The sequence below is a fragment of the Colias croceus genome, chromosome 17 (assembly GCF_905220415.1).
Source record: "Colias croceus chromosome 17, ilColCroc2.1".
In the NCBI taxonomy this organism is placed as follows: Eukaryota; Metazoa; Arthropoda; class Insecta; order Lepidoptera; family Pieridae; genus Colias; species Colias croceus.
In genome coordinates this window covers 7,591,893-7,619,675 of record NC_059553.1, presented here as the reverse complement: position 1 = coordinate 7,619,675, position 27,783 = coordinate 7,591,893, and the positions used below count along the sequence as shown (strand labels likewise).

Sequence of the window (27,783 nt, the reverse complement as noted above, 5' to 3'; positions counted from 1 at the left end):
CCGCGTCTATCTGGACTTCGAGCGTCTCTGTTTGGAAAATAATTGTTATCAGTATGTTATCAGTTAATTAATATCAATAGGTCGGAAGGTTAGTGCACATTAGTGTGAGGAGCGTGTTCGATTAAGTTTTCATTGCATGTTTCTTTGAGAATTTTGTCATTTATATAAAACTTGTGTAATAAATTATTGATGGAATTAGAGTTTGGTTAAATATTTGATATCTATAATTACGTATATGAATAATGTATACATATATTAAACAAAGTGAAATATTTATCACAATATTTAGAATTAGGTACAATGTCATCACACTCACATCTGGCTAATAATTAATTTATGCATTAAGGCTGCATATTAAATTTTATTTTACAGATAGCCAAATGTTGGTATTCAGTAGAATGGTAATTATTTTGGGACTAAAACCTCACCCTTCGCTTCACACCAAATCCAATCAAACCGCACTGTAAATCTTTGGGGGAGCTCACCAGTGCCTTATACTACTATAACAACAACGACGGATCAAGACTTGATATAAATAAAATGCTTCTTACCGAAAATCATTCAAATAATCATCAAGGATAGAGACATCTCGGTCTATAATTTATTGCTAAATCGATTTTCTGTAAATTCTAAGTAGATAGTCAATAAAATAACTCTTTCTAAAATTTATCGTATCCTCTATTAATCTAACAATTGATCTAATATGAGTTACGTTTAGACATTGTTGGAATTCCCAAAATAAACATTTCATTTGCCAATAACATGAAGTCATAATATGTGGTGTATCGACAATCCACAATATGTAAACTCAGTCAATATTATTATAATCTGAGGCTGGATATTGACGTCATATGAGTCCTTAATATTTACTTAACGTGACGTCATCTTTAGGTCCATAACCTTAATTTACTTTACGAAATCTACAAGCGGAAAATTCGTTTAATAGTACAGATATCAATATAATTGATAATGTAAAGTTATGATTAATATACTCACAACTCTCACAAGTTTCTAATACAAAAGAAAGATTGAAAAGGAATTATTAAAAACCATTTATTTTTTGCTAGTTACATCAAAATAATAAATCATGACCTTAACGACTTTTCATTACAAATTATTATTTAGTTTTTCATTATCACAAAGCTTACGAGAGAAAAATTATTATTGAAGTGGCTTTAATTTTATTTTAAGCACAACCAATATTTTTTACAATAAACAGATTAATTAATATATAATATTGTGTATTTTTATTTGAATCGAATGCAAATATTATTAAGTTCTTACAAAACCTATCTGCTATACTCGTTTGACTCGAAATTGGTGTACAAAGATAGAATGCCTAAACATCAATATCGAAAACTTTGATGTTATCCTTTGATTAATCTATCCGTTGAAAGACATGGTACGGTCGATGAAGAAGGAATAAACGCTGCGAAAATCCAAAAGGCAAACGATAACGTTTTTAATTTTGTGCATCAGTGCTTTTGTTACGAAAAGCAATTTGCCATCGAAAACTGCCTTGTTTTTATATGCGTGTCGTTTTTACAATGTACTAACATGAAATATTTATAAGGAAATGATTTAATAGCGGAAATTTTTAAGGTTAATGAGAGAATGATTTTATAGAGAAATGTAGAGCTTTTCCAAACTAATATGTAATCTAATCTACATAGTATAAAACAAAGTCGCTTTCTCTGTCTCTATGTCCCTTTGTATACTTAAATGTCCGCAACCATTCAACGGATTTTGATGCTGTTTTTTTTTAATAGATAGAGTGATTCAAGAAGAAGGTTTTAGTATATAATTTATTAGGTTTTAGACAAAGCGGGCGAACCCGCGGGCGGTAAGCTAGTAATCATATAACTTATACTATATGTGTAGTTTGATAGAAATATAATTTGAAATACGTATTTACAAAGTTATTTTGTTATGCTAATCCTGTGTAAACCAAATAGTTTATGTATTTTATATGTTGGATCACTACAGAAAAAAGCTCATATGCTTATGTAGAGCTGAAACTTTTTATTTTGCTTTAGACGGTATAATATTATCTACGTATATATATATATTTTTTTATTAATTAGAGTTTATATAGTAATATTAATTCATAGACTATAAAAGGTTCATCAAATTTGGAATCTTTTAAAAGCTCGATTAAACTATAATAACTTTAAGCCAATATAACTTTAAAACGTTGAATAATATTGAAACAATGTTTCTAAAATTAGCCTACTTCTTGCTAAGTGTTTCACCGTTCCTTTATTAGACCCTTTAAAAACGTTCGTGCTCTTTATTGATTCCAGTTAAGCTGTATAAATGGGCTTTGCATTTTTTATATTATTGTTTTATTACTATAGCCTAAATGAGGAAGTCCTTTACAAAACAATGGTATTAAAAAGAAAAATAATGTTAAATTTACGTGAAAAATTACGCATATTCAATTGGTGATACTAATATTTAAAAATAAATAAACATGGCCACGAAAAAATAATCTGCCCGTATAAATACAAAAAAGGTAAAGGCAGGTCGTTCTAAATTTCACGTACAACATTAACATCTGTTTACGTTACACCCAAACCAAATGATGTGGCATCACATATCAAAGGAAGGAAATGAGGTACTTAGTCAGAGGTGTGTATACCGTCTATTAGAGGTCTCAATTAGCAATGGTAAATTTTGGCAAACGTAATGAAGGTCGAAATTATGTGTTAAACATAATTTATTACCACTAAGTAAACTAATATACATAGACATAGATCTCGATGTTTGGTTTGTGCTAATATCGACATGTGTTGCCGCTTTCCGCACATTATTGTGCTATATTAATTGAAAAAAAGAGATTTAATGTAATTTATTTATTAATTTATTTAACTCTTTAATAGTTGTAAAAACCTTAGAGATCCTTACAGATAAAACAGAGTACAACTAATTTGGCCTTAAAGGTATACATACTAATTATATAATATACTAGCGGTCCGCCCCGGCTTCGCCCGTGGTACATTTTTACATTTTCTCTCTATAAGAACCATCCTCGCACTTCAAGAAATGTAATAAAAAAAGAATTAACGAAATCGGTTCAGTTGTCTCGAGTTATAAGCTTACCAACACATTTTGCGATTCATTTTTATATTATAGACTAGCTTTCCACCCGCGGCTCGCCTGTGCAGTCAAAGAAAAACCCGCATAGTTCCCGTTCCCGTGGGATTTCCGGGATAAAAACTATCCTATTTCCCGGGGTAAAAAGTAGCCTATGTCCTTTCGCGGGTATCAAAATATCTCTATACCAAATTTCATGCAAATTGGTTCAGTAGTTAAGACGTGGTTGTGTAACAGGCAGACCGACAGAGTTACTTTCGCATTTATAATATTAAGTATGGATTTTTAAGGAAACACGCTGTTATTGAATGAAAAATTAGTAAGACCTATAATAATAACTATTCCCAAAGGTGATCATTTCTCAAATTTTCTCTGAGCAACTGTGAATTTGTGAGAATTCACAAAATTAATTTACCGCTTATCCCTTAAATTCTAAGAAATTGAGATGATAGAAAGGGATTCTGTTAATTCTGAATAATTAGATGGAATCTCGTTTTCATTTGTAATACAATACGTTGTTGATTGAGGTCGATCTTACGGTGAACCAGCTTTAAGGTGTCAGAAAAATAAGCTTAAATTAAAGAATTTGAAGTTAAGATTCTGATTTTTATTGGTTCGACTCTATTGGATTTACTTAGCTTGAAGAGTAAATAGTGTAAACTGTAAAGAAATTGAATAATAGGTAACTAAAACCCAATTTTTGTAAAATTTCAAGATCGCGTCATGGTATTAAATGGCTCTGAATCTGGCCAAATAAATTTTAAAGATCGATATTTGGTTTTACTTTTACATAAAAACGTAACTATCTACTGCTGTGAATCTCGCATTGAACTCTAAGAATAATCAAATATGATTGAAATCCAAAGTTTCTCCGAATTTCCTTCAAAACATGTGGACATCATGGTGAGGTGTATTTTGCGAATTACCAATAATTATGCCATTGAAAACTTATAAACGTATAATCAACTGTACCGTACCTAATCTTTTATCTCAAAATTCACTTAACTTGATGTGCTTTGTTTTTGACGCGGTCTGACATTGAGGAGGCTACACAAGAAACTTTTTAATGTATTTCCAACACGCTTATGTATTTCTCGAAAACTTTGGAAGGAATCTGTAAAATTCGGAGATTCCTTTGATAAAATTATTTGTTTATTCTTCAACGATCCTTTTAAGATTGAAGGGTTCCCATTTTTGATTTTGTAATGAGTTGGAGCATCAATTTGTTTGCCGGAATTTTATCGTTTCGCTCAGAACCGGGAAGACATCGTTTCATTATAACAATTTGTATATCTACAATTCTGAGTGTTCATTAAGTAATAATTGGTTGGAAGTATTTTAATTTTCATCGTAAGTGGTCTTAAATTCGTGGAATTGAACGTCTTTATCACGCCAATATTTTCTAAAAAGAATCTGCTATTTCGCCTAGCCAGTTATTAGGAATATCATAATAACAGATCGTATCAATGGCCTTCGTTTAATCCGACCCTATTGTTTCTTGATCTATATTAGAACCAATTTACAAAAACTACTAATTGTAATAAATTAAATAGAGCATGCTTGGAGATTGCAGTTCTGGTTTTTGTTCTTTGATATTAAAAATAATAGCTTTCACCTGTAGATATTATAATATAATCAGAGTGTATAATTTGAAATGCAATAATGAGGTGACAATTCCATTTCATGGAACTATGGTTTATTTTTTTATAAATTAATGTGTTATCGTCGCGGTCATTTATTAGTTACGATGAAAGTTTCTAACTATATATTATACTTTTTCAATGTCTATAGATCTATAGAGCCTATATAATAGATCAAATCTTTCATAACATTCTTTATTGTTCCAGATACCACATGACTCGAACTAGAACGTTAACCATGACACTCTACCCATCCCGGTATAAACGATAAACACAATGATGTACATAGACGAGAAGGTATCTGGGCCGGGGGGAGCGTCACAAAAGAACTGGACGCACCTCAACACTAGCAACGATGAGTTGCCATTGGACATGCGGTTCAACCATGGCCACATGGTGTCCATTACAGTGTACAGTGTGTTGATGATGGTCTCGGCTACTGGGAACTTGACGGTACTATCGCAATTGGTGAAACGGAGACGGGCTGGCAGAGCAAGCAGATTGGATGTGCTGCTCATGCATTTGGCTGTCGCTGATCTTATGGTAAGATGTTCTGTTGGAATTTAGGGGTTTTTCAGTTTTTTTAAGAAAGGACATTATTAGAAATGTCGAAGATGGTAAATGGTACACTATCCAGTAAAGCTATTGCTGAAATTAGGATAATATAGATTATATAGCTTTTGATTAGCGAAATTATTGTAAATTCCGAATAATTATAATTGAATTTGAGTAATTTCATCAAGTATCAATTATTTTCAGTACAATTATTATAGACATTATAACTTATTATTAAAATCATCAATCACAACCTCACTTAGAGTCTACAAAGTCTCCAAGATCATATTTTAAACTCCAGGAATTGAAAATTTACAAAAAAAGTCAAAAAGCACTAGAAAGCCTTTTTTCCTCTCCTTTACTCGATCTATACACCTTCGAGAGACTTTTAAAGTACACATGTATACACCTTTTGATTTATACGATTACTAATAACTCGAAACAAAACCGTAACTCACTAAACCAAAACATTGTCTTTGCTACATAGGTGACATTCCTCATGATGCCGCTGGAGATAGCCTGGGCGGGCACGGTGCAGTGGCTGGCCGGCGACCTCATGTGCCGCCTCATGATGTTCACGAGGACCTTTGGACTCTACCTCTCCAGTTTTGTACTTATATGTATCGCTGTTGATAGGTTAGTACCTTTAAGACTTTATTTTTAAGGAAATAATAGTATAGTAGAGCTCTCTAGGTCCTAGGACAATATTATTTGGAACAGCGACAACTCTATGTCTGAACTCTATATTTTTTTTTATAATTTACGTAGTACTACGTAAATCTGAATAAAATATGTAATCAATAAATATTTCATATTGTATCATTAGTAGAGTTATAAAAAAATATTGATAGATTTCACAAAGTAAACTTAACGTATGCTAGTTTACCGGTAATTTATCGTATTTTGATTTTTCATTCGCATAAGTAAAGAACTGTTAACGTTTTGTAACACGTTTCATAGTCTCTAACTTCGTTCTACGTGTATTCAATATCAAGCCATTCCATTTATTTGTATGAAAGTTACAAATAGTTCAAATAAAACCACAACAGTTGTGGCTCGGAAGAATGCAACCATCTGGAAACGATGTTATTAATGTTTCTATTAATATCAAAATGTACACGTTATTTGTACAAATGTGGAGAATGTATTTACGAATAGATCGATAAAGAGAAATTGTGTTGACTTTGAATATCAGGGGTTTAGAACGTATAGAGATGGGTACAGAATGTTTTCGTAACTAAATGTGATGATAGTTTTATTTCTAATGAAAAGTCAAGAAAAATTAAAAGTTGGTAAATGAAGACTTAATTAATTAATTAATTTTACTTGCTTCCACGAATTTAATTAAAACAAAAATCACATACATAGCACGAGAGGTTTTAATGTAGATATTAGTTACAGTTACTAATAATATTATGGGTAGGTTAATTAATAATTTAATATGTAAATAATTACGATGCTATATTAATATAAAAACAGGGCTATAAAATCACGAAGGTACAGAAATATATCGTGCACACATTTTTATTGATCCGTTTACGTGCCCAGTATTAACGACCGGATTCAACATATCTACTTCCCTAATATACGTGTTTTTATATTTGAACAAAATAAGCTTTTTATACGTTATGAAAGGAAATATTGAACAAAATTATCTTTTACCTGTCGCTAAAACTTATACATTTATATCTAAAGTCTTCATGAAAATAGATATTAAATAAAATGAATGGCAATTCTTTGATGAAAATTCGTGTTTATTTATTTTTATGCTTTTATTAAGTGAAGATTTTGTTACTAGAGAGAAAATAAACGTTTTATTTAATAGATATTTATATCTCTTCAAAGCATTACAAGATTTATGATGACCATTATGAGTCATTTAGGAGTCAAACTGGAAGTAAAAACAATATGTACAAGTTCGCAATTTGATCCACGTGTATTTACGAAATAATGTCGGTAATGGATCAATCCGTCATGATTCAAACAGAGTTTATAGTAAGCCAACAAGGCTGAGCAAAAATATGAGTTATAACACTTATAACGTCCGAACCAACCTTGGATATTATAGTAACGAAGTTACGGCGTAGGAAAGTAAAAATAAAAGCTCTTTTAGTGAGCTCCAAAATAATATCATTTACTACTGCCATTATCCTGTAAATATCATGTAGCTTCTTACATTTCCTTGTCGTGTTCATTTTGTAAAATTTGGACATTTATGATGAATTTTTTTAGGTTACCAATGCTCTATCAGAAACCTCTCATTAAGTATAGAGTAGGTAGAGAAATTCTATAACGGTTAAATAATTGCATTCAGTAAATGTATTTTTTCTTAATTTCAAATTGTAGGTACATAATATATCCACATCACGGTCGATCCTAAGTTAAATACTTTAAAACACCGCTTTTCAGATACTACGCAATTTTAAAACCTCTAAACGTAACCTGGGAAGCCAGGGTCCGGAGAGCTTTGCTCACCGCGTGGGTGTGCGCCGGCCTCGCCAGTCTACCACAGAGCTTCATATTTCATTTAGAAGAACATCCTGATGTGAAAGGGTGAGTTTATTTCAATATTTTACGTGCAATGTTTATTTAACAATTGGATTTCATAGCTTCCTAAGCTTTTTTTAGCTTCCTTTCCTTTATTCTGTTGAACTTATCTACAATATAAGTACACAGTATCAGTATTATATGGAATAATCTTTGAAAATATTACGTCAAAAAGCGCTAAATAGTCAATCAAGAACATGATCAGCAAGCGTTAAAATCGAATCTTAATTGTTAATTATTTATTAAGAAATGCAACACTAATGTGCAAGTGTTGCTATGCAAGTAAAGCTGTTAACGTAAAATCGTTTTAAATGATTGCACATTATTTTATTGTAAAGTAATAGACTCTTCTGGAACGTTCCAGATACTTCCAATGTGTGACATACGGCTCGCTGCCAACAGAGCAGCATGAGTTCGCGTATTTCCTCCTCAATATGGTGCTGATGTACGTGGCGCCTTTGGTCTCAACGCTTTACTGCTCGTCGGCTGCGTTATTGGAGATCATAAAGCGAGCCAATACTTCTAATGGTTGGTATCATATCATAATTATTGAATTTGAGATAGCTTTTGTTTTACAAGTGCACATGATATGCAAATTACGACAATATAGAACTTATACTTCGAAAGATTTAAGTGTGTGTTACAAAAATAAGTACTAACTTTTATTGTAAGCAGGCGTAGAGTATTCTTTCGTTGTTCTTAGTGCGGTCGAAAAGATTATATGCAATGTTCAGTGTTCTAATACTGAAAAACACAGTGTTTTTCATAAGAGTTTTTTTTTGTTTACACTAAAAGATCACGAAAAAGTGCTTTTGCTCTAGCATGCTAGGCTCTATGTTTGTTTGATGTAAATGCACCGTTATAAATAGGTTCAAAAACGAGTACCTACCTACCCAGAATAACAAGCTTAAACTTATGTTAACATTTTCAAAATGACTATAATCATAATATCGCAATAATATTTTGTATAAAGGCACTATTATAATAATTTGTTTCATTTGTTTTCAGATAAAATGCGGCGTAGCGGCGTCGGTATTCTGGGAAGGGCGAGGGCGCGAACACTGAAGATGTCAGTGACCATCGTCCTAGTTTTCTTTACGTGTTGGTCGCCGTACTATTGCTATTGCTTATGGTAAGAATTTTATATGAACTAGGTACATATTTATGTATGTAACTTACCACGTCAATTTATCATAAGATAAATCTGAGAAAAAAAGAAGTAGGTACCTATTCATTGATAATACTGGTATTCATATGAAGTTTTCTTTTCAATTATTCTGTACATACTTACGTAAGATAATTCTTCCTCTCTTCCTCGGAATATTTATTTTACTAACTATAAAATATCTAGGCTCTACATCAGATTTCAGAAAACTTGATTGTGTAATTTTTATTTCTAAAACAATTAAACCTTTAACTTAACACTTAATTTAATTAAATAAAATTACCAGTTTTTATACAGCATTTTAACACAAATATTATCTAAATCGTTCCAGTATTTTAAACTACATTACTACCCAATTTCAGGTACTGGATAGACAAAGACATAGTGAATCACTTAGATCCAGCTTTTCAAAAGGCAATGTGGTTGTTCTCCTGTACGAATTCCTGTGCAAATCCCATAGTCTATGGAGTATTTAACAGGAATCGATGGAGTTGGCGATCTGGCCCAGTAAGTGTTCAAATTATTGCCTTATCTGGTTATGCACATATTTTATAATCAATCAATTAATAAGCAAGGTCATCAGGATTCAAAAATAACGTAGATAGTCGATATTAATGTTAGGTAGAGCGTGTTGATAACAGTAGGTAGTCCAGTGGATAGGATAGAAAATTTATTATTAAGAATCGTCGAAAATTAGGTACCTAATAGAAAATTCACTAGAGTAAATAGAAAAATATAAAGAGAATATCCAGAGTAAATATTATTATTATTCTTAACATGCTTTACACAAAGAAAATATGAGATTTTAAAAATAATTTATTTACTTTACCATCAAATAACTATTACGGTGCTATTACGAGAAATATTTATATTATAGAACTTTACCATTTGACTTTACCATAGAAGTATCATTTGTGTAAAATGTAAACTTATTGATATTTTTTAAAGAATCTTTATATTTTTATAGTTTGCGATGTTTCTAGGTATGAATATTTCACTTATTTATTTATATTTTGCAATAAATGAAGTATGCAAAAACATTTAAACTTATAATAATAAATTAATTGATAAATTAAAGCACGCGCGTTGCCGCAACGGAAGCATGCGTCGAGGCTCCAGGTTCCCGCACGGCGACTCCATGGAGATATCCGCAGCCACGCTCGCCAGAGCGAGGTTCTCACTACACAGCGAGAGGAATAGCCGACGAGACTCAACCCGCAGCTTTGTTACGCAAAACGGAACGCAGAAACATTTGAACAACAATAATACCGTGAATGGTATCGTTTAACACCGATACCTGATTTTGAATAACGATACATAACGATGTGTGATGTTGAAATAACGGTTTTTATAACGACAGTGAGAGCGTCGTGTAGTTGATTTGGAAGGAAATAACTATGATAGATTCGTTGCGTGAATAACGAAATAATGTATACCGACTTATAGCGTTACAAAAATGTTATGTGATGAAGGTATAATAACAACCAATGTAAAGCATATTTTATGCCATGAAGGTATATGTATCATAATTTAAAAGTAATGTTTAAATATAATCTTGTCTTAAAGTTACTTTGTAATTTAAATAAATACAAAGTACCTACGTAAGTTATGAAAATGTAAAAAGTAAAATAAGTTTTGGGAGCTTTAAATCATAAGTCTTGGAACATATCTAGCTTTTAGAATGGCATTATTCTTCTTATGTAACTTTAAAATTAATAAATTCTGTATCGTGTCTTCATAACGTGTAAATACAATTAGTTAAATACGAAATAATATGATTTACCAATAGTGCCTTTCTTATAGACAATCTTTTCGATTATTCCCTTTGACCAACTGAATTTGTTACTTGTGTGTGACATTTCTTTGGATTCAGATTTTGCGTAAGGAAAAAGTTAAACCTAATTCTTCACATTCCTCAAAAACCCAATACTTAGTTAGTCATATTTTTAGAAATACTCTTATGTTTAGTAAAAAAAATACTCCAAACATTCCCAGTTTAGAATTTTAAGTATCCTTTAGTTATTAATTCTAATATTTAATTTCAAACAGACAGACTGACTGAGTTCCTTAAGTTAACAGAGAACTTAATGCTTGTTATTTCTTTGTTGAATATTAGTCAAATTTGTTTATAAAATGTTTAGTTGATAGTGATGTTACCATTGGCTGTGAGGCTATAGAAGTTTTAAAGTGTGTTAAAAGTTTTATACCGAGACAGGCATAATGTAAAATAAAGTTATTACTTTATTAAAGAAGAGTCTTTTATTTCTCCCCTACATGGCTTCCCTTTTTGTCGTAGTAGTTGTTGGTGTTATTTTTCTGTTATCTGTTATGTCAAAACTCAAAATCATGAAAATATTCAGGTATTAAAATAAAAGGAACGCTTGAATGTAATAAGTTATTTATTATTAAATTATTTAAATAAAATGTAGTTAAAGTTTTTGTCCTCACATTAATCTTGGAACAGTCAAACTGAACGTGTTACATGTCATGCTAATTAGACCGTTATCTCATAGACCATAGAGAATATCTATTTATCTACATTATACACAAGCTATCGAAAACAATAGACTAGACAACTGCTTCATAATACATTATTAAAACCAATACTGAGTTGTATGTCGAACACATTTAATTTAACACGATAAATTGCCTTATTACTTAATATTTGGTAATAAACATTGTAGACAATCTACTTATAACACCTTTATTGTAATATTTATATTACGAACAAATTAAACTTTTTGTAAACTTTGAGTAAACAATTCAAATAACCATGTTATTTAACCTTTAAAAAGATTACTTATCCACATATTTGTTTGATATGTGACAACACAATTAAATTAATTTTCGTTCAAAACGATAGAGTATTTTAATATTTTTAAATCAAATAAATATCAATTGGAATGCAAGAATTTTATGGGTGACTAAATTCTAATTTACAACTATTATTATGGCACATAACTATAATACAAGTTACTTAAATAATCTATTTTTGATATAATGTACTTTACAGGCGCACAATTAAATACAACCATACAATAAGTGATGATTTCAATGTACATACAAAAAATATAAGGATTTCTAGGATAGGTAAATAGTATTGAAAGATAGAAGTAAATAGTACAGTTTTACTAATATAACGCGTTTTTCCACCGATGTGTTCTGAAAAAGTTCATAGCAAATTTCCAAAAAGATTTTCCAAAATTATTTTATACATCGTTAATCATAATTTTCCATGAATATTTTCGTGGTTAAAGAGTTAAAAACTGCTACTTCATAAATTCATCGAATAGTGTTTTGGCACACCGAGAACACACATAGTTTTAAGCTCATAATCTACGTACATTCAATTTTGTTTGTAAAAGTACTATCACCGAATTTCAAGTATGAAAAATTCTAAATTCCAAACTACCTAATACATTTGTTTCAACTGTAACGAAATATGTTAAATGTACTATATTATGTAATGCTACTGCCAATATGAAACATGTATCAAATGGCATACAATAACACAATTCAACACAATAAATTAATCACAACATGGCTACAATACTCACACTAAATTGTTCTTACAATAAACGTTTGCCACCGATAACGATACCGGCAACGATAACGGTTATATCGTTATAACGGTGTGTTATGAACGTTATAACGTTTCAATGTTCGCCCTTCTCTAGATCGCTGAGTTCATGCGCCGGTCCTTCTCTGTCATTGTTTTGTACGGCTCGAGATTTCTCAATATCGGCTTGGGATAAAGAAGTCACAATGATCGCACCTAACGCGTCGCACACTACGTTAATTGTTGTTCTGAATCGATCGCTGAAATGTGAAAATGGAAGAAATTAAGTACACAAGAAGCTAAATAAATAGTTTCATTTTTAATAAATCCAAAATTATATTTATAAGTACTTTACCTAAAAAAATGAAATGGTAAAACCTTAAAAGTGGATCTCTTGCTGTTCTACTAAAAAATTCCTCTGTCCTGCTAATATGTTTTGGGTTTGGCCGAAGATTTAGTGGGTAAGAATCCCTGCTTTACTCTTCAAAAGAAAGAGTACCTATATTTTGACACAATACCTGCTTTGCTTTGACTTTGGCCGAACTTGTAGTGGTTATCCTTGCTATTTTCTCCAAAAGACAGAGTATAGGTACTCTGTTTATTTTTACAAAAAAGAACCAAAAACTCACAGCAGCCAATCAACCGCGAGTATAATGGAGACGTCCTCAGCGGGCAAGTTGACGGTATCGAGCACCATCACCATGGTAACCAGACCGGCTTGTGGGATACCCGCCGCACCTATACTTGCTGCCGTTGCTGTTACACTGAAAGGCAAATTTAAACCATACATGAAATCAACATCTTAGAGAAACAAAAGAATAAATTAGAAACAAATAAAAAAGTAGTTGTTAAGTGTGCAGTCGAATTTGACTAGTATGTCTAACTATTCAAATCTGAGTGACTCCTAAAATCTTGAAATGGAAATTTTTGATTGTGAAAAATTCAAAAGTTTTTTGAAAAAGTTTTTGAAAATTATATCACTAGTAGTAAGCAGTAAACTATGTCAATTTGGGCTAAGGTCTTAAAGTAGTGCATAAACATACAACTGAAGTCATTTCCTCAAGTAGATAAAAATATAACATTCATTTCTTTCAGTCAAATTTCTACATCAGCCAATAACACCTAATATACAGAGTAAAGATCTCCTTACCTGACAGCAATAATCTTTCCAAAGGACATTTCCACCTTCCTCAACTGAGCAATGAATATAGCAGCCACGGCTTCATATAACGCGGTACCGTCCATGTTAATGGTAGCGCCGATGGGAATCACGAAGCGGGTTATACGAGGGTCGAGCCCCATTTCGTCACAACACCCTATCGTTATTGGCATTGTTGCTGAACTGGAAGATTTATTTTAAAATTTCAGAAAAAATAAAATTAAGAAAATGTGGCCATATCACTAAGTGATCTCTTGCAGGTGACCTGGGCAAAAGTAAACATATGCATGTTTCCTTTTGCATAGTAAAAACTATTGGCTTGATGAGATAATAAGTTCAAAATTTGCCAGGGAAAGTAAGTAGTTATTTAGAACCTAATAAAAATAGAGATTGAGAAAAAAGAAATTTTATCATCATCTACGTGTCATCTACGGATGAACACGTAGACACATACAAGTTATTACAAAATATGTCTTAAAATCTATTTCCCATGCTTAAACTTACTCAAACTTACCTAGAAGCAGTACCAAACGCTGTGGCCATAACCTGTCCCATCTTAGCGATATACCGGCAAGGGAGCTTCTTCGTCGCTATGACGAACAATATGCTCAACGTACCAAAACCATGGAGGAACAAACCCAGTAGTACTGTCATGAAGTACAAACCGAGCCTTCCAACTAACTCAGCGAATGAATCGATTTCCATAATTTTAGCTGTCACTAGGAAGAAAACACCGAGGGGTGATAGCCTGTAAAAGGTTAGGTTTTAATAATGTTCTAGAAATTAAAAATGATAAAAATTGTATTCATGGAATTATTTATGCTAACAAGAAAAACTAATGAATCAGGTACAAACAATATAACTAAGCTGGCTTTAATTTTTATTTTAGCATTATTTAAGCTTACAACAAAAATTAAGCCGGTACAAACCATATAAGCTACTTTGATTTAGTATGATAATGACATATTTGAGCAAAAACAATATGTATTGATAATGTTTCATTTAATATTATAGAGTTTTTCATACTAGTTATAGCTAGGCATTTTTAAATTTGTAAAAAATATGTAAGAAATAAAGAAGAATACTATTAATGAAATACTCTTAAAAAAGAACAAATACCAAATAACCCATCCAGTGATGATCATCATAGCTTCAGATAGCGCGTGGAAGAAGTTTTGCAATGGCCGGCTCTTGTCTCCCATTTTGCCCAAAGTTATTCCCAGAACAATACTGAAACATACCAGACCCAAAACATTGCTGCCCTTTTGATAGTCACCTTCTATTTTGTATGTTTCTAGATGACCTGTAAGTTAGAAAAACGAAGGTTATATAATATTATAATGTAAGAAATTCATCTATACTAATATTATAAAGCTGAAGAGTTTGTTTGTTTGTTTGTTTGGACGCGCTAATCTCGGGAACTACTGGTCCGATTTGAAAAATTCTTTCAGTGTTAGATAGCCCATTTATCTAGGAAGGTTATAGGCTATATATCATCACGCTACAACCAACAGGAGTGGAGCCACGGGGGTGAAACCGCGCGGAGCAGCTAGTAAATTATAAAAAAGCATTAATATGTGCTGCAGTATTTTTAATAAATATATATTTAGAATCGTTCTTAATTTGGCCCGTAAAATTAGACTATAGGGGAAGGGATACATTATACAAAAATGGATATTTTTTTTAATTACGGGTCTAATACTCGTCTTATTACGAGATAACATTCTTTAATTATTTGGTGGAACGAACAAAAAATTATGAGAAATTAAAACAATAAATTATACGTATAGCCAAAAAGAACGTCCACACTCCACATATCTTAAATTTAAAATCTGAAAAGCTAAAGCAAAGGACATAATGACTCACTTCACCTGTATAATTTTCCTCAAGAACTCTTTAGTCTTTCATGTAACGTAAGTACCTATGTGTAATAAAAAATTGTACAATGTAAAGTACCAAATGCTTAAGATCATTTTTCACATCTAACATGAAATTTGACGAGTTTGGTGCTCTACGACCGAGCTAGTAAACATTGATTTTAAATATATTTTTTTATGTAGATGTGTGATTATAATCATATACTTACTTACCTACAGAGGTTTAAGCACGATTCTTTTTTCTCAATAATATAATTTAATTAATATTACGTAGCACTTACCTTTTATAGCTTTTGTATCGTTGACATCGTAGGCGAGCCTTGTGCGATATGAAAAAATAGTCGCTTGCACGATGTTTTCAGGAAAAACGTTTCTGAAAGTAGTATGTAAGTATGTAGATTACATTTTTTGCAACAATCTTTAATTAATTTAACGTTATAAAAGATTATTGTTATTGCTACAGATTATCATTTATTTTACAAAACTGCCTTTGAATATGTCAGATCAAAATAATTAAACAAGAACAAAGAATGAAACACTGCGCTTGATCTGGAGCATTAAAATCTGCCTTAAAATATTATTATTTAACGGTCTACACTGTTTTATTCCAACTCCTCTCATAAGCTCCTTATAATATTACTATAAGATTTATAAGAAACATTTTTTTCAATCAACTTAAAATCACAGCTATAGACCAATCATCGCCTAAAGTCTAAACACAAGAGCGCGAAGGGCAAATCTTTTAAACGGATTAGAAGATGCTCGCACATGATGAATGGACTAGGTCGCTTCCCTTGTTATTTTACCTACATGTTACTTGTAAGAACTATCAACCTTGATACATTGGATTCAGTGTGAATAAGATATATCAAAAAGGAAGGAATTACTTTTATTGAATTTACCTTGCTCTTGAGACTTTATCAACCCCATAGGCTATAAGCTACTCACCAATTTTTAAACGCTATTAAGACACGGATCTTGCGGACGAAGTTAACTTATTAAAAGTATAGAATCTGACAGAAAATATATTTTACTATAGTTTTTTAGCCAATTCCTGGTTATCAAAAGATGAATATATTAAAAAATAATATATTAATATTGGTGTCGGCCTTTTTTTGTAGGTAAGTAGTAAAAAATTATTGATATCAGCTATTTAAAATATTTTTACATGGATTTCTCCCTAAATTTAAGATTAAATAGAACTGTGTTATTTTTAAGTTGAATTATTCGCATCAAAAGATGATCGTATGATTAAAGGCTAAATTCGTAGATACAATGTTCCAAAAATTGGCAAAACAAGGTTATAAGCAAGGCAAGGTAAAACGAACTACGCTCCAAAACAAAATATCTCGATTGCTTCAAGATTCCGGTCAACACTTCAACAGGTCGACTTCCCCCAACTCTAATCTTAACTTGCAGCCACCTGACAACCCGTTAACACAATAAACTGACGCTCTTTAGTTTGATTGATCGCCAGTGTTAAAGGGTTATCAAGATGAATTTCAGGAAATTTATTTATGACTAGCTTCCGCCCGCGACTCCGTCCGCGTGGATGTCGGTCTTCGCGTGGATGGTTTATATTTTCTCCATTTTGAGTAACTCTGAAAATGATATCTTATAAATATCTATTGGACCCAAATACGGCTAGGCCTATAATAATACGCAATGTGTGTTCGCGGTTCTACGGAACAACGTCTATGGATAAAACTGAAAAATTAAGATTATTTTTTTTTTCTACGTATTTTTCCAGGATAAAAAGTATCCTATTTTACGCCCAGGATAATAAGGTATAATTATACCAAGTTTCATCGAAATCGAACCGGTAGTTTTCACGTGATGTCTTCACATACAGACAGACAGACAGACAGACAGACAGACAGACAGACAGACAGACAAAAATTTTTTTAATCACATATTTGGGTTTGGTATCGATCCAGTAACACCCCCTGCTATTTATTTTTTTAATATTTTCAATGTACAGAATTGACCCTTCTACAGATTTATTATATGTATAGATACGACTATTATCTAAATATTGGAATGGTATAGGAATTATGTTAACTAGGTATGAAGTCGGTAAGATGGAGAATAGTTTAAAGTTTAATTTATTCAAAAGCTTTGCTTGTTTGAATTCAACTAATTTAATTAAAAATAACTATATGTCTTATGTCACTATAAGAATGTTGTTCAGCCCTATCTTAGTAAGTAGAACACAATATAAATAGATGATGAAGACTGACGAGAGGGCACTACGACGCCAATTCGCACTATCATACATTGACAATTTTTATTGTTTTTACACTTCGAGTGTGGTAGAAGTACAATGTACATATAACAATGTACATACGATGTTTCGTTTATTTTTATTATTTTTTAGTAACGAATTTTTGGAAATCGGGTTTCGGTTATATACGTTATATGTTATAGAGTCAAGTTGGACAGAACTGTGTTCTTTTTTTTTCAAATTTCCTTATAATTAAAACCCGTGTTAATGCTTAATTCAGAAAAAGGAAAGTTAAGAATAATTCATATGTCAGCGACTTGTCAGTGAACCAATATTAACATAAAGTTAGCTACAGTCTAAGCTTTTATCATATCTAAATCTAAGAAAAAAAAGGACGTGTGGCACTCGGGGTCTGCCGCGGTAAAGCTATTGCATAGCATGCCTTCAAGTCACACCTCCGTGCCCGTCGGAGTGGGGAGCGTGAGGTTTTTCGTTACAGAATTTCTGGATTTACGCTCAAGGCCCGCGATAGAAGCTATGCAATAGCTTAAAAAAATTGAAAATTCAGTAGTAACGTAATGTATATATTGAATGAATCTGAATGCTGTCATTACAGTCATACACTTTAGTTAAACCGATGAGTAATGACGATTCATATCTACTTAACTATAAATTGAGTCTGAAATTTCATCTGTTCAATTGAACTGTATACAGGATAGGATAAATACACAACTGCATGTCATCTACGTTGAAAATCATTAAAAAAACTTAGATCCCTACGTAAAAAATAGGACGTTCCGCTATAATTTTTATGCATAAAGAAAAGTCACTCAAGTTAACAAATTGTGACTTTTTCTCTTTTCATTATCAGTTGTTAAGGATGTTATTTTCATAAGTTTCACAGGCTGTAGCTGAAAGTTTATCTAAATTACGCAACATTAATAATAAACATACATACCGTATTAAATCGAGTAGTGTGTCTGCTGTCAGGGTGTCTTTAGTGACCAGTTTGGTCGCATTAGGCTGTTGAAACGCCTCAGATGATTTGCCTGGCTTGATGGTAGTGACCAGAGCTATACCGAGCATGACTGCGCATACCGTCGTCGTCATGTAGTAGATGATTGCTCGAAGACCTACTCTGGAAGGTAGTGTTGGAAGGTTAATACATCTTTTATCATTGTTGGTATGGACTGAAAAATATATTGATTTTTGAAAGAAATAGGTAAGTTATGAAATAAATAGGATTAAAAGATACCTCTGAGGATATCATAGGTGTAGAAAACAAGCTTAAATATTCAGATACTCACTTTCCAGATAAACTAAGATCTAAAGATCCAATCGCAGACACAATGGACGAAACTAGAAGCGGGACAATCAAGCACTTCAGCATTCGCAAGAATAATTCCCCAGGGTATTGGAAGTACATAACCTCTCGCCTCGTCCACTCGTACCCTGTGGCCCTCAGCCCCCATCCCAGTAAAGTGCCAGCGACCACCCCGATAATTGTCAGTAATGTTAAGAGGTTCTGCCGGAGGAAGCTAGTGACACCCTCCCTTCGTATTTGGAGCGGCATCTTGTGATACCGTTTCTGGAAAAGAATAAAGGCGAACTTTTAAACTAATTTTAATTTTTATAACGACTATCATAAATCTACTATCAGAAATTAATTGAACATATTTAGTAGGTCGGTACGTTATCTTTGATTTGTGTAGGTATTAAATAAAAAGCAAAAACACATTTCTATATTACAAGTACAGCATCGGTAATGGGGAATATTACCTACAAATTGGTACATACTACTACTAGGACATAAAGTGAAAATAGGAGTAGAAAATAAACAATTACAATTTTCTATTCTGTCGATGACTTTGATCACATTTTGTGTCGTGAACCGTCATAAATAATTGCCAATAAAAGTCGAGCTTGGGTCACTGACGATGATATGGAACGGTGACCCTAAGACAATAATAATTAAATAACAATCACAGATCACAATGTCTTTGGAATAGTGCCCGTTGCCTGACATTCACATTGTATTCTATCGTAATTAAGATGAATTACTTTTGTTGTGGCGTCTCGCAATCGATTCATATCTGATTTGTTTTATATTTATAAAACATGGAATGCGTATCTATTCACTTCATTGTAATTAAATTTCTGTTGTATATTTACGTGATTTTTTTATATCTAAAACTGAAACATGGCTTAGAAAATTTTCTCTGTGTTCCTGTTTTTTTCAGGTGGAACACACATTCGCTTTCTATGGCTTGATTGGCTTTCAGCTCTCTATAATTAATAATAGGAATAGTTAAAATAAAATAAATAATTTATACTTGACTTCTATTAAGTTTATGTATCTTTTAGCGCATACACTACTGCAGTACTACTACTTAGAATTTTAGCCAAGTACCTACATAATGTTTTCACATTTTCACATTTAGATACGTATGTAGAGACTATATTTTGTGATTTTCTTGGGACATTAAATTGGCACGCTACGAGGGAATTAATAATAGAAAGCCATTCATTACAGATTTTCTATGGATAATTATACTAAATTGCAATATAATAAAATTAAAATATGTAGATGAATTCATTATGGTCAAACAAATATCTTTTTCTGCCATTCAATAAACATGCGCTCTAAATTATCTGGGATTTCAGTTTTTCTAGCGGTACATATCAAGTAGAAATCAATGCGCAAAAACCCGGGGAGTTCTGATGAAAATCATCAAACTCCGTGACCCAGTCACCCAGGGTTGCCACACGCAACCTTGCCAAAAGCAGTTGCCAAATTGGCAATCTTGCAGAAAAAATCAGCAGCCGTAACAACACGTGGGAGCTTCCCCGTGCGGATGCCGACGCGGATATCTTTATTTAGTGTAACCGATCGCTCCCCTCGGTCACACGCACACCAATCTAGCTACCTGACTGGAAGTGTACACTCGATCTAGTCACTGCCGAAATATAGGGCAATGCTAATGGGCTAATGATAACCAGGCATTTCGTCATACTCAAAGGGCTCGGTGCCGCTTCCTTATTATGTAGTAGGTGTAAGATATTATAATGCTATTTTTATATTATGGGACATAATATAACTACCTAATGGGTTTAAATGGTGACAAAAAAAATTGGAGAGAGATAACTACCAATAATTATCAGCTGTTTCTGTAATTTCGAAGTTGAATAAATATTTATTTCTTAATAAATTAAATAAAGACCCATTCAAGTTTTCAGTTGACAAATCAGATTCTTAATTAATTAGTCCTATATGCTTGGATATTAATTTCGATTTGATCAGATTCTATTTTAAAATAGAAAAAATAAACTGAGCATTAATAAAATCTTAGCACCATTAATTTTTCAGGTAGATAGTCGAGTTAAGTCTTAAGCACTTATTTCATAATCTCCACTTGTACCGTTTCGTGACAAGACAGTTCTCATCGACCTACATAAGGGATTATTTGATACTTGGTAGAAGCTATTTCAATCAAGTTGACGGACACGTGGTTGTTGAGCCCGATTTATAGGTATAGCTGTAGGATAATAATTATAATAAAGTGTTACCATGACGGAGTATCCAAGAAATTAATATAATTAACATCATGGCCAACTCCACAAACTCAATCTATTCACATGAACTTGATTAATCGATATATTGAAGTACAAGATTTTATTACTTGACAGTAATTATAGTGGACATGCATGAAAGTGAGGTAACTCATAACATTTATGAGGTAATTTGCTGATTGTTTTGAAACTTCGTTTCCGAGTGACATTATTGAAGGTCCCAACACAAAAAAGATAGCTCAGCATTGAACAAAACGTAACTATAAAATCACGAGTACTTAGAACAGTGGATTAACAAATGATGATAAAGCATGGCAAATGCAATTTGTACAACGAGTGCTTCCGGCGAACGCGACGCGAACTATAATCGCTGATATGCGAAGTTTCTATGTGACTCTTACTACTTTTAACTTTAATTATAAACAAAATAAAGACTAAACGAAAATTTAAATGGTAATGTTATTTAATTCTACGATTTGTTTTGAATATTAAAAAGTTATTACCTCGTCCACGTTTATGGATATTAATAATTGTAAGCAGCCATGTGAATAGCAATTAATTAACTTTATGACTCTAGGTCATCTAGGTAGATCTAGTCTATGATCCATCGCACGGGTGAAGTCATAATATTATTAATTAACATTTTCTTTCTCTCTTCTTCATCTCTTGCCTTAAAATATTATAATATTCTATCATTTTAGAGTCTACTAGAGACCCATGAGATACTCGTAAAATAAAAGTAATTTGGATTCTAAGTCTACACAAATATGCCACGTGAAACCATTTAGACGCGTGGCAACATGGGTATATATGATTCATAGCGTGAGATGTTTAACTAATAACTAGCTCCGAATTATGTCAGCAAAAATCAAGCCTTAGATGTAACTTATAAGGAATTTCTGATTTGGTTATTATTTCATATTTATTTCCAGCATAGGCATTTAGCAAGTATTTGTTGCCGAAGTCGTATGTATAATTTATAAAAATGTCTTCATTTCACTATTATGTCGATATAATAAAGTTACAAATAATGAAATAAATATAAGAGTTATGTTGATAAAATATATGTTCTTAACATATCGATTACAGAAGTGCAGGCTATTTAGTATTTAATAACATAATTAAAATTATTAAAATTATAAGGAATTCATTTACATCTTTAATTTATTACCATTGATTCAAAAATCAAATTCTTATTTATGTTTTAAATATAACGACGAAGGTTCTGAATTATTAACTAAAGCATTATTTTCTAATTTGATTAAGAGATCATAAAGTATTGATAATAATTAGTGATAATTCATCTAAAATGGGGTAATAACACTAATTGACCGTCTAAAATGAAAAGTTAATATCTGATCGCATTATTTAAATTTAATCAACGTTATATTATAGAATATGTATATTCGTTATTCAGAAACTTCTGTGGAACTGTATAATTTGGAACTTGCGTTAATATTTAATATTTTCCTTGGCATATGAAAACCTATAGGTATCCCGGATCATTGTTGAAGATACGCGAACATACAGATAATTTAATTTATATTAATTAACAAATTAATTCATTAAAAAAATTAAAGACTCCTGTATTATCCATAAACCTATATTTGAAACTAAGTACCTACACAAATACATCGTTAATCAACATCATCAAAGTCAAATAAATCAAATGCAACTTGACTTAAACTTGTATCGGATACAAGGCCCATTATAATCAACTAGGCTCAGTCAATCAAGAAAATTAGAATGTGTCACCAAGATTTACATACGTATGATGTACCTATAGTAAATTGCAGAAATTCCGATTTGTTCCGGAACATGCTCCTTCTACATAGTGACACGCGAATACGGGTTTCCCACTTGACAGTTTCAAGAAATTTCTGTGCAAGTAATGCACAAATAGATCGGATATGGCTTGACATTTTGATATTCTGGATACAATCTAGGTAGACGGGTAATCAGCGAGTATGAAGACGTGAAGAGTAGAGGGAGTATTCGATAAAAATACTTGGAGGTTTTGCTATAAGTATGGAGGTCTCCATAACGATAAGTATATAGGTACCTATATGAATAGGAATGTTACATTTAAACCGAGTTTAAATTTATCTTAACATACATTACAATAGTAAAAATAAGTAGAAAACGTAATTATCAAATATAACAATGAAAAAATATTATGTGTAATCAATAATTGTTCTTCATGAAATTACTAGGTAGAATTGCAAAATAAACCTTATTTCATTAATAGATATCTATTAATGATTACGTATTAAATAATAATCAATTAATAATAATAATTAAATGTAATAAGTAGGATGTAGGTGAAGGAAATAATAAAAATATATATCTACTCCTTGACAAAATCTATACACGTCGACTTTCTGTCTTCCTCAAACAAATGTACATCATGTTTGTTACATCAAATGTGTAAAAAGTTAATCAGCTAATGGCGAAGAAAACAGTAATTTACGAAAATAATAAATTTAAATGTGAAAGCGGCACTAACTATTTACCATTAACTTACAATATATATACTTTTAATTACGCATTTCAGAGATGTTGAGTTGATGTTCAGTTTAAACTCAAAATACATAAATATGGAGTATCTAATCCCGTAGTATGCAGTTTTTTAATGAATGTGTTCTTAGAAAACACGTCCTATTGAGATGAATGCTATTGTAGATAAAAAAATTAGATATATCAATGAATTCAGTAAAATGTTGAATTAAATAAAATAAAAACATTTAGGCAGTACATACCTACATGCTACGGTAGACCTGAAAGGTCCACGTAAGGTCCACGAAGGTAGCGTGTGTGGCAGACATTACAATTTAATTTTATCTATAACTTTAACAGCCGAATTCACAATAAAATTCGGTTGATAAAGCGTTATTAAAAACAAAGACCGCGGCAATAAAACGCAAACGTTTCTAAAACAAACAAACCTTTTTTTCTTATATTTAGTCATATTATACCCTCGCGTCGCTCCGTTATGATTGAAAAGCTGGCTTTATTCATATACCCTCAATTCTTATTGATATTTATGATTTTATAATAAAAGCTCGTTTCTTTTTTATTTTCTTTTCACGTTTAAATCTTTTGTAACAGACGTTGAATAGTCCTTATGACCTTGCTTTTTGTGAATCAGTTCTATAAGGACCGTTGACGAGCCTTATATTTATAATTTATAATAGAGAATAGCTTTATATTTATAATTACAATTATGTATGTTTAATGCATTATAGCTTTAATTCTATAAAATAATATACGTGTATTACATTTCTTTGTTATAACTTGGTAGTTGGTACGAACATTATCACTTAACATTTACCTATGAGTGCTGTTCGACTTTTGGCTTTCATAAAAAAAAATTCTGCCTTATCCAATTAACATAATATTTTATATAGTTAGTCAGTGAGCTTGGAAGGCAGTTTTTCCCTCTCATATAAGAAGAACTTTCGCGCCCAAAAGAATTCTTGAAAAAGTTTTGAAATTGCTTATAGCGGCGCGGCGGTAATAATTGTTATCGCGAAGTTATTCCACTCATTTTTCATTTAAAATAAGTTTTAAATTTTAATGTCTCTTTTTTCTTATATAGAGTAAACATATCTAATGGCAAAGCATGCTTTGGGAAAGGTTCGAGCGCCATAACGAGATGGGCATATACATTTACTGAAAATAAAAATTCAATTTCTATAAAAACAATTGTAAAGACGCACATGTGAATCATATAGGTACATTAAGATAGACCTCCCCCCCCTACTGCATGTTTCAGCTTTGATAAACAGTGGTACTAAATGTTTGGGATTGTATCATGCTGCATGCACAGAAAAGGTACCTACCTTCTTTTACTCTAAGAAAAATAATGACGAAATTCATACCTCTATACAGGGTGTAATCGTTAAGTGTGCACAAGCGATTATTCCGTAACTATTGCAGATACCAAAAAACTTTAAACTGATATCGAAAGTACTTAACCTAATGAGTAAAATGGCCATAGTAAATTTTTAAAAATAAAGCGAGAAATATCCAAAAATGTTACATTAAACGCTCCCATACATTTTATTTCCCATACATTTTGTATTCATAGCAGATTTTCGAAGTGATGTCCTCATTGTGCAATACAATGAGGAGCTCTATTTACAGTTTCTAAATGAACTTCCCTTCAAATTTGCGAAGTAATTAAAGCAGAAAACCAAAAAAAGAAAGAAAATGCTAAAATCTTTCATATTAAATGTACTAGGTTGATCCAAAAGTAATAATAATTGGGTATTTCCTGTGCACATAAAAATATAAAACAAATGTTTTTTGCTTGCTCATGTATTCACTAAGTAATCACAAAAAAATCATATCAACAGGCCACATTTCCAATTATTTACATTAATTTGAATGTGAACCGTGCGTGCCAGAATGATTCCCGACGAAAAGAAGAAACAACGATTCGACATGTAGAGGGTAAATCTCTAAATTTTTTATGATATCAGGATAATTTTTTGTCACGTTTTGTGATCATGGACGTTACCCGAGTTCACCATGTTTATGCTGAAACCAAAAAACAATCAATGTCCTGGATGCGAGCTTCCAAAGTGACGATGAAGAAATTCAAAGTGAAAATCAGTAGGTTAGATTAAAGCGGTAGTTTTTTGGGACTCTGAAGAAATAATTATGGTGGAATATTTTAAAAAGGTAGCCACTTTATTGGGCTCTTATTAAACAGACCAAATTAAAAGATTGCGGTAGGTTAGTAAGGAAAAGAGACATGGCAAACTGCGGACCTGAACGCTGTTTCACCAAGACAACGCACCAGATCACAAAGCGTCAGTTGCGATGGCTGCAATTCAAAAATTGGCATTCCAAATGCTTGAACACCTACCCTATTTTTTAAAAAGCTCCTTTTTACTTTTATCTCTTTCCTCGGCACAAGAAACACTTTCTTAGCAACAAATTATTTTAAGACGACAGCGAAGTGATGGCCGCGTGGAGGGGTTTTTGTGGATGGAATATTCGTATCTCATACTAAATGTATGGGAGGGGTTCAAGTTAGTTTTTTTGATATTTCTCGTTTTATTTTTAAAAATTTATTATGGCCATTTTACTCATTAGGTTAAATACTTTCGATATCAGTTTAAAGTTTTTTGATATCTGTTATAGTTACGGAATAATCGCCTGTGCACACTTAACGATTACACCCTGTATAGTGTAGATAGGTACCTATCTGTTTCTATGTTTTTTTAGTAGCTTTGGAAAAAAAGACACAAAAAACATCCTTGGAAAACAAAAAAATAACCGTGTAACGGTGGCTGAAGTTTACTTCAAAACACTGTTTATCAATTTCTAATATGGAATATATTCGAACAAACAACTATGTACTTGCAAATTGGTACCTATACACGAGTCTATTCATGAATCGCTACAATCGACAGGTGTCAATTGACCCACGCGTCTAGCCCTCGTTGCTTTATATGAAAATCTACTTACTATTTGCAGGTCTTCACTAGTACACGTGCCAGAACTATTCACTCACCGTTCAACTGTGAAAACACTGATTGAATGTCACTGCATTACTTCGCGCTATTTTTGGAGCGATCGCGTGCACCTCTACCTAGAGCTGGGAGTGAACTGAGGCCATACTGTCTGATCCTGATCCTGGGGGTAACGTGGAGGGGAGCTGCGATTGATCTGCGATATATCCTGCGATACTCGCCATCAATGGGACTCTCGACGCACTCTTGTAACGGACATGCGTCAATTAAGCAATCATTTGTTGCAAAACATGTGACATCCTCGATAGATGGAGACCTCTATATATATAGTATAGATATACTGTTCAATGTGAAATACATTTGTTAAACTATCTAGGTTTTTAATAGATGCATGGATGCATGGATGTTTAACAATTTAATTAGATTTCGAGGTGAAAAGTTACACTACGATTCTCTTTTAATAAATTTAGTTTATGGAGAAGAAAATAACAATGTTTGAGAAATCAAGTTAGGTACTTGGAATATTTAAACGTACCTAGTCCCTTTTAAGACATAAAACATATTTATTATTTAATTATATAAAACATAGCGTCGGGATTATTCACTGTAATACTTTAGCGCTTAATTAATAATGAAAAGATTGACTAATAACTATTTTAGGGATAAAAGTACACAAACATTCTGTTAAATTGTATAAACAAACAAATATATACATTTTACAAAAGAAATATAAACTTCTTCAAATATTATTTCCCTCTTTAGATTAAACTGTAGGATTCATATAATTTCGTAGCACTTCGTAGCCCGGCGTAGCCTTCCGTGACTACGCTTTACTAACATTGAGGAAAAGTTTAAATAGGTGGGTACTGAAGATTTGTAGTAATACGTTAATTCTGTGGCAATATAGC

General features: G+C 32.0%; 2 protein-coding genes across 3 annotated transcripts in view; one reads left to right on the top strand and one right to left on the bottom strand.

The window, feature by feature from the left end:
• LOC123699357 (adipokinetic hormone/corazonin-related peptide receptor variant I-like) overlaps positions 1-11,252 on the top strand; it is a 57,396-nt gene extending 46,144 nt beyond the window's left edge. The window contains exons 2-8 of the mRNA XM_045646287.1: positions 4,944-5,279; positions 5,779-5,927; positions 7,701-7,844; positions 8,203-8,366; positions 8,847-8,970; positions 9,366-9,510; positions 10,082-11,252. Coding sequence (XP_045502243.1) covers positions 5,013-5,279; positions 5,779-5,927; positions 7,701-7,844; positions 8,203-8,366; positions 8,847-8,970; positions 9,366-9,510; positions 10,082-10,291 — 1,203 coding nt within the window. The 5' untranslated portion in view covers positions 4,944-5,012 and the 3' untranslated portion in view covers positions 10,292-11,252. The remainder of the gene's footprint in view (positions 1-4,943; positions 5,280-5,778; positions 5,928-7,700; positions 7,845-8,202; positions 8,367-8,846; positions 8,971-9,365; positions 9,511-10,081) is intronic.
• Positions 11,253-11,384: 132 nt separating this feature from the next.
• Positions 11,385-27,091, bottom strand: LOC123699356 (excitatory amino acid transporter 3). 2 transcript variants are annotated; one of them, XM_045646285.1, is made up of 9 exons: positions 26,871-27,091; positions 19,130-19,410; positions 18,781-18,960; positions 15,880-15,971; positions 14,841-15,024; positions 14,236-14,469; positions 13,713-13,904; positions 13,192-13,326; positions 11,385-12,822 (listed from the first exon to the last, which is right to left on the bottom strand). In XM_045646285.1, exons 2-9 carry the CDS (start codon positions 19,393-19,395, stop codon positions 12,660-12,662), a joined length of 1,446 nt encoding a protein of 481 aa, XP_045502241.1. In that variant the 5' UTR covers positions 19,396-19,410; positions 26,871-27,091; the 3' UTR covers positions 11,385-12,659. The 2 variants fall into 2 exon arrangements, with proteins under 2 accessions (XP_045502241.1, XP_045502242.1); XM_045646286.1 differs by having other exon boundaries at positions 26,917-27,091.
• Between the last annotated feature and the right edge of the window lie 692 nt (positions 27,092-27,783).

What these genes read in the sequence shown, in the direction of transcription:
- LOC123699356 (XM_045646285.1), bottom strand. Translation starts at nt 19,395, where the DNA reads ATGCCGCTCCAAATACGAAGGGAGGGTGTCACTAGCTTCCTCCGGCAG. An exon ending in ATCACTGGATGGGTTATTTG is followed by an intron (nt 14,470 to 14,840) that starts GTATTTGTTCTT and finishes AACCTTTTACAG; the next exon opens with GCTATCACCCCTCGGTGTTT. An exon ending in CTCGCGGTTGATTGGCTGCT is followed by an intron (nt 12,823 to 13,191) that starts GTGAGTTTTTGG and finishes TTCACATTTCAG; the next exon opens with CGATCGATTCAGAACAACAA.